At 49.0% G+C, this 7,823-nt stretch overlaps 1 protein-coding gene across 2 annotated transcripts in view; it reads left to right on the top strand.

The window, feature by feature from the left end:
• The first annotated feature begins 211 nt into the window (after window positions 1–211).
• Window positions 212–7,823, top strand: part of ARHGEF4 (Rho guanine nucleotide exchange factor 4) — a 385,996-nt gene continuing 378,384 nt past the window's right edge. For both annotated transcript variants that reach the window (XM_014522338.2, XM_025209647.1), the window contains exon 1: window positions 212–636. In XM_014522338.2, the coding sequence (XP_014377824.2) occupies window positions 421–636 (216 nt within the window). In that variant the 5' untranslated portion in view covers window positions 212–420. The remainder of the gene's footprint in view (window positions 637–7,823) is intronic.

Below are 7,823 nucleotides of genomic sequence, written 5' to 3'. Positions count from 1 at the left end.
AGGAAGCGCAGTTGGCAAAAAAAAATTTTTTTTCAAAGATAACTGCTTTTTCCTTTTTTAAAAAATGAACAAGGGAGTACTGATACTGGGGACTCGCTCTTTAAATAAATGGAATCTTTCTCTCCTCTCTTGGCAACGGCAGGAGTATTCTTGTGCTGTATGACAAGGCTCTCCTCGCTAGTGCTATATTTATCTTGTAGCTGTACACACATTTGCAAGAGGTTGTTCAATAAGAGGAAGGCAATGAGCCAATGCAGTTTAAAGAAAGTTTGTTTCGGTGTAGTCTAACTTTTTGGGTTGGCTTAAAGACAAAGCCTACATACTTTTGGAAAACCAGGGAGTGTAATTAGTGCTTTGAAAAATATTCCCTGAGTTGTCTGTGGAAAGATCAGGGCTTTGTCAAAGAAGAAAAGCTCTAAAATGGAGTTCAATAGGTGCACAAGTGCACCCGTAGAAGAGGCTCGGAGAAGACAAGAGGCCGGGGAGGATGCTACTCCTGATTCTGGCAGTAGAGTTGTCAGTGAAGAGCTGGATCTGGTACAAATGTATCTTACCTGTTTACCTGACAGATACATGAAAGCAAAATTCAGCCTGACTGCATATCTGGCATGCTGGTTGGTTCTGAAACTCTGCAAGGTAAGAAATTCTAGTATTAATGTATTAGCATTATTAATAGACTTTTTATGTGCTGAGATGGCAAAATGAGAAAAGCCTCACAGCTGTGCAACCTGATAGCCTTTTAAACGATAGCTCTATGCTGCATGGTCATCTTCAGTGGCGTCTTAATAAAAGGGACATATAGGTATTTACTAGTTATTAAAAGAGGTGTCTGCAAGAAATTCATACTGTTTAAAGCTGAACAGCATCTAGGGAGTACTACTGGAACATCTAATGAATAACTGCTACCACCTTTCCTATGTACTCCATCACGCACATGAAAGGACACAGGAACTGTATATTAAAGCTTGTCTTGGGCATAAGAAAAGAAGCACATTGTATACCTCTCAGGAATGCATGGTAGCTCTCTTTATGCTGTCACATTTACCAGATAAACTCAATTGCTGAGAGGTGCCTCCTTCAATTTAATGATAAAGTTGTGTACTTTTGAGTTTCAGCATGGTTGTTGTTGTGTTTTTTTGTTTTTTGTTTTTACTGTTATTTTATTTCTATTTTGTGCTTGGTAAGTAACACAAGCATAACTGAAATGAATGAAATCTCAGTTAAATGGCATATCATCAAGTGGAAGGCAATATGTTTTTGATCAATTTATAGAGCCTGCTAATAAATTATGGAATGTCCCACTCACCTTCTAGAACATTGGGAGCCAAGCATTTTTGGCAGGCATGCCACAAATTAGCCCTGCACCCTCCCCTGGTGCTACTCTGATCCCCTTCCCCTGCATGATCTGCTGCTCAGTTTTCTGCTTCCCTCTCTGTGCTCCCTGCCTGATTTGGTGTTTTGCTTTCTTCTTCTTGCCCTATCTGCCACTGTGCTGCCTGCCCTCCCTGATCTGCCATGTGCCACACACAGAGGCTGTCCATGCCACTTGTGGCATGTGTGCCATAGGTTGGCCACCCCTGTTACAGAAGCTTGCTTTAAAATTTAGGCCTGATATATCAGTTAGGCAATATGCAATCCTGCATATTGCTTAAGTTTAAGGACAGGGAATTTGTGATTAGGGTCAGAAATAATAGCTGTAAAACTCCCACACCTCTCAATTTCTTCAACTGCTATGTATCCCTATGATTCTGTGTTGCATGTTATTTTATTTGTCCTTATGTCACAAAAGTACACTCTGTCTTCAACAGTTGAAGAGATTATAGAAGTTTTTTTGTGTGTGTGTGGTGTTTGTGTGTTCCCACCTCCTATCTCCATTTATCTTTTTCTGGTTCCCCATGCCTTCCTCTTGACAGTCTTCCAGAAGGCATACATGTGAATGCTCAAAAAGAAAAATTATCCTATTAACTTCCAAAAGTTACAAAGGTTTTTGTCTGAGGCATGTGCTATATGCAGGGCACGTGATGGTGTGGGGGTAGGAATTCAAGGCTTCAAGATGGAAAGCACCCCAGAAACAGCAATCCCTTCTGTAAAGAGACTGCCTGTCACTACGTCATATTGGTGCAGCATTGTCAATTAAAGGTGCAGTTTGAACGTTGCTTGGAAGAATAGGGCTGTTTCATGTTGATGTCTGTTTTGCCGTTTTGAAGGGACAGTGTTTTGTTTTGTCATTTTGTTTCAAAGTGCTCTTCCATTTCGTTTCGTCAAAACTGTTTCACTGTTTCAACCATTATGATGTTTCGCCCTTAGGCTATAATTGGGAATCAGGATTTGTCATTTCATACCTGATTCAGATGAAAATTGCAGAGATGGTAGCCCCTTTGAGGGCATGAAGCATGCAAAGTTTCAAGGGGATAGGTTCAGAGGTTTCTCAGAAACTGCACCTCAAACTGCAAAAAGCAGAACTCAAGACGCATGCTGGCAGCGGCAGGCTCCTGTCATCTGGTGCGCAGATCCAGGGGCCTGCACTCCCGGGAGGGCCGCAGGGCTGTGCTCTGTTTAGATTTGTATTTTAGTTGCCCTGTTTATGGTGCATTTGGGTTTTCAGAATCCCAGTCCAAGGAACATGGGCACGATGAGCTTTTATCCAGATTTTTTAAAAATCTCTTCTTTGGATCACTGCACTCCAAGGCTGGCCCTGCTCCAGCCCCTGGCTCCGGGCCCCCCAGGGTGGTGTGGGGCCAGGGTCGGTGTGGGGCTGGGAGACAGCAGTTCATGGGGCCCACCGGTGCCAGGCAATGACCCCAGGTGTGGGGGAAGGGGCGGCCGCACAAGTGCAGCAGGCCCTGGCCCCAATTCCAGCTCTGCTCTGCTCCCACCCAATCCCTATCTGGTCCCAGCCCCATTTTCTCCCCCCCACCACCTCCCCAGGCTCTCTCTCCTGCACCCACAGACTTTTTGCGGGGGGCATGCACTCAGCCCCCCTCAATTTTTTTCTCCTTCCACCTATGGTGGCTGACCACTTGGCCATTTGGGGCCAATAGGATGTGCTACAACACTTCAAAGTGAGCAACTGAAATGAGCACATCTTCTGAACAATAGCTGCCCAGCTGGTAGAGTGGAGGCACCAGAAGACATGACAGCAGTACCACATGAAGGCCAACTGTGTAGCCACAGCCTGCTGGCCCACAGGCAAAGGTACCTTTGCTTCAGTGCCTTTACCACAGCCCAAGTGGCCATGCAGTCCCCATCTGGGTCTGGCAAGCATATAGCCATGGGGCCACAGGTGCAAGGGGACAGATGTTGTCAGAGGTGGCAGCAGGTCACAGCCAGGCAGCAGCCCCCACTGCCACACTGCTGCAGTGGGTAGAGGGTGCAGGGGCCACTCTAGGTCAGGGATGCTGCAGCAGTCCAAGTGGCACAGGGGGATACTGTCCCTAGATACCAACTGGCTGGGCCTCAGAAGCTCCTGAGGGCAAGTAACCGTAAGCTGCTCACTAGGGCAGCTTTTTATACTGCTGAGGCCAGCACAGGTGCTGAACCCCACCTCCAGATCCCCCTGACTGAAGATCTGGAAGAATCTGGGCAGGGTCAGTTTGCCCCAGCAGCACAAATTTGTCTCCTGGGGGTGCAGGCCCTTGGATCTGTGCCAGATGACAGGAGTCTGTGGCTGCCACATGGGACCAGCACTGGGTGCAACCTGCACCCAGTGCCAGGGAAGATTGATGCTGCCACTGGGCAGCCCAGTGGCAGGAGGCAGGGGAGAGCCAGGGCTGCGCTTCAGTCAGCTTTGTAGCCCCATGGAGCTCAGCCCGGTGGTGGGAGGTGGAGCACAGCCCTGGCTCTTGTTGCCTGTTGCTGCCAGGCTGAACTCCATGGGGCTGGCAGAGCTGTTTGGAGCACAGCCCTGGCTCTCCCCGCCTCCCACCACCGGGCTGTGCTCTGAGTGGCCCCATGGACAGCCCGGTGGTGGGAGGTGGAGCACAGACCTGGCTCTGCCCGCTTCCCGTCTCTGGGCTGAGCTCCCTGGGGCTGGTGGAGCTGGTCGGAGCACAGCCCTGGCTCTCCCCTGCCTCCCGCCACTGGGCTGCTTCGAAACTTGAAATGTTTCAAGTGCCCTCATTTTGTTTCAAAGCTGTTTTGAAGCTTTTTGTTTCATTTTGATTTCGCTGTTTTGAGCTCAAAACATGTCAAAAACAGCTTCAAAATGAAACACTCAATTAAATTTTACACAGCCCTAATAACTCTGCCACCATTAGCCCTAGGATAGATGCAGTTCTATCACTATGGAAGCATCCAGATCCACTTAGGTCTAGCCCCCATATGGGCCCATGTGGATGGAGAAGTGACACTGTGATTCTGCCTTCTTCCTGGTCCCCTCCTTCAGAGTCAGTTTTCAGCCTGGTGAATACTGGGAGAAAGTTGGTGAAGGTGAAAGTGTCCTTTCCCCTATCTTTAACCAGTTACCTAAAGCACAGGAAGAATCTAAACATTTAGAGGATCTCAGTTAGGATTAGATGTGCAGTAATACACTTTTACCTAAAAATCATTTTCTGTTTACCACAACATCAGGTTTGTATCTCTTGTTTTCATGTATATCCCCTTGTCAGGTTCTCATGCTGTGGTCTAGAGCGCTCCTGTTGCATCAGGAGAGAACTAAAATGCAAAATTTCCTTATTGTTTTACACTTAAGCATTTACTTTTATTTGATCTATGGATCTTAGACCACTTTCTATCCTGTTCACAATTAGATATCTAACCCTGATATTCGATTATGACATACCTCAGGTGCATTTCTGGGAGAACATGGTGTTTGGGGGGAGCTTAAATGATGTCTGCCTTGAAGTGCATTTTTAATCTGGTTTAAACTGCCTCTTACTACCCAAAGCAATATTCTACTGGTGGTGGAGGCAGGAAAACTTCTTGTGATTGTAACAAAGAACTTTTGCTCTATACTATCTTTGTGTGTTGCTGTTCACTTTCTGGGGGTGCAGAACATTTTGTCTCTGGGATCCTCCTATTGCCGTGCAGGCATGATGAAGGTTGTTTAGGAAAAATTTTGCAGCATTACAAGCAAAAGGGAACAATTGTATTTTGACCCTCTGGGTTAAAATCTGTGCGGAACAAGGCACAGGGGACTCAATGGTGGGAGTCTACTACAGACCCCCTACCCAGGATCAAGACCTGGACCAGGAGCTTGCCATGGAATTGGCTGAGGCTGCATGCTCCCGGTGCATGGTTGTCACGGGAGACTTCAACTGCCCAGACATCTCGTGGGAAGAGTGCTCAGCCAAATCCAAGCAGTCGCAAAGCTTTCTCATGTGTGGATGAGCTCTATCTGACCCAGGAAGTCTATGGGCCAATGAGAGGTAAAGCGCTGCTTGACCTGGTACTGGCAACGGGGGGACGACCTAACGATCCAAGGGAGGCTGGGTGATGGTGACCACGAGCTGATCGCTTTCACCATCTGCCTTAAAGCTGGCAAGTCAGTCAGCAATACAGAAGTCCTCGACTTCGAGAAAGCTGACTTCAACAAGCTCAGGAGGCTTGTCAGTGAGGCCCTAAAGGGCCACAACCCAAAGGGGAGGGGAGTTCAGGATGAGTGGTTGCTCCTCAAGGGAGTAATCCTGGATGCACAAGCAAAGTCTATTCTGTCTCGAAGGAAAGGCAGCAAAAGGGCACAGCAGCTCCCTTGGTTCTCCAGGGAACCAGCGGACCTCCTGGGTCTAAAAAGAAAGACCTACAAAGGATGGAGGACTGGATCCACCTCCAAGGAGGAATACTCTGCTCTGGCCCACTGCTCTGCAGGGAGTGAACCAGGAACAGGCTTACTGTCTGAGCCCCCAAGGTCTGGAATAGACTGCCGCCAGAGGTGGTTCAAGCACCTACTTTGAACGCCTTCAAGAGACATTTGGATGCTTATCTTGCTGGGATCCTATGACCCCAGCTGACTTCCTGCCCCTGGGGCAGAGGGCTGGACTCTATGATCTTCTGAGGTCCCTTTCAGCCCTAGCGACTATGAATCTATGAAAGGGTGAGGAGGGTACCATTCAAGATACTTATGTCCACACCGTAGAAAAGCAAACCCTTGCCCTATACTGTATGCATAGGAACCTACCAAATACACAGTGGAAGTGAGGTGCATGTCATCTCCTTTAATCTTTCATGTTCCCCCGTGCGCCCCTCCATTGCTGATTTGGTCGAAGGGCCATGATTGCAGCTCACTCCTGATCGGCGGTGAGGCAAAGACTGCAGTTTTAAATATGGTGCTGTTTTTGCCTCCTGCCGCTGATTGACTGAGATGCCCTGGCGACCCTGATGCTTGTTGCAAAAACCATGCCATGTTTAAAACCATAGTTTTTACTTCCCTGACAATTGGGAGGAAGAGGTGGGGCCCCTGTGCCAATCAGTGGTGGGGGAAGGGACACTCATGGGGGAACATGAAAGATTAAAGGAGATGACGTGTAATCCACTTTCATTGTGTATTTGGTAGGTCCCTATATGCATACCCAGGGTGTTCCTTATCTGCTCTGTTTCAGGGTGGGTGATTTTGGGCAACAAAGTCTCATTAAAGTACTTATGCTAAAGGCTTGGTTCATTATATTTGCCCAGGATGTGTGTAATCTTCACAAAGAGTGAAAATCTGATGTAGCTCCAGTCACAATTTAAGAACTGGTAGATGTTGGAAATTTTTATGTGAACACCCTTCATTACTAATGGGTCCATTTAGACAGATAAAAGGGTCAGTTAAAATTGTGTATTACAGCAGCAAATGACCTAGTTTATCAAGGAAGATATCTTAATGTCTTTTTAAGGAAGTGCAGATATGGGCTGCAGTCTCCTGTTTTGTGGCTCTTGGCTTGACATTTTTGTCCATAATCTCAATCAGTAGGGTGGTAATTCTGCTTGGAGTGTCCTAGTACAGTTAATGTGGTACACCTTGTGTTTAACCAAGCTTGTAGTCATACCCTAGAACCGTTCCAGTTAAGAGGGAAGTCAGTCAATTCCTGTGAATGAGGCAACTGCAAAATGTGGCAGGGTGTAAAGAGACAGTGGGGTATAACAAAAGACCCTCAGCAGCCTGGCCTCAGTGTCCCCACACTCACTGGCTGCAGCAGCGGCCGTTGGGGCCACTAGGGCCTCATGGCACAGCCCTTTTGCATGGCATGGGGCAGTGGGGATCAGCCTTAGCCACCTGGCACCTGCGCTGCCACGGCTACGTCATGTGTGGCTGCGGCCCGGCTCAGTAGGCTGCTGCTCAGCAGGCTGCTGGCAGCTTGGAGCTGAGCAGTGCTGGCCCCAGATAACAGCTGGAGGGGGCCCTGAGGTGCCAGGCAGTGTGCAGTGCCCTCCTGAGCCAAGCTGCACCCACGCAATACAGCAGCACAGTGCCCGGTGGCCGGGGCCGATCCCTGCTGTCCCACACCACACGGTGGGGGGGCTGTGCCACGAGGCTCAGAGTGCCCCGATCGCTGCTGCCAGTAAGCTCGAGCCGGGCGGGGGAAGCTATCGGAGAGCAAGGGAAATGATTGGGGAGTGGGAACAATGAGGGGAGAGCTGGGGGGAGCAGGGGAAACAAGGGGAGAGCTGGGGAAGCGATTTGGGGAGCTAAAGAAATGAGGGAGGAGCTGGGGGAGTGAATGGGGGGCTGGGGCTGAGCAGGCCCTCCCCATGGTCCTTTTCCCCCAACCCCCTACTTACCTGGCACGACCTGGTCCAGGTCCCTGCAGCCTCTCCTTGCCCTGCACAGGCAGGCAGCGTGCTTCAGCACCCGGGTAAGGGCCAGCCATATAGATGCTCTGGTTGGCCAATCCCCCCCCCCCCCC

The sequence above is a fragment of the Alligator sinensis genome, unplaced genomic scaffold (assembly GCF_000455745.1).
Source record: "Alligator sinensis unplaced genomic scaffold, ASM45574v1 scaffold237_1, whole genome shotgun sequence".
Classification (NCBI taxonomy): domain Eukaryota; kingdom Metazoa; phylum Chordata; order Crocodylia; family Alligatoridae; genus Alligator; species Alligator sinensis.
The sequence above is the reverse complement of the archived record's forward strand: the minus strand, read 5'-3'. Positions and strand labels throughout refer to the sequence as shown.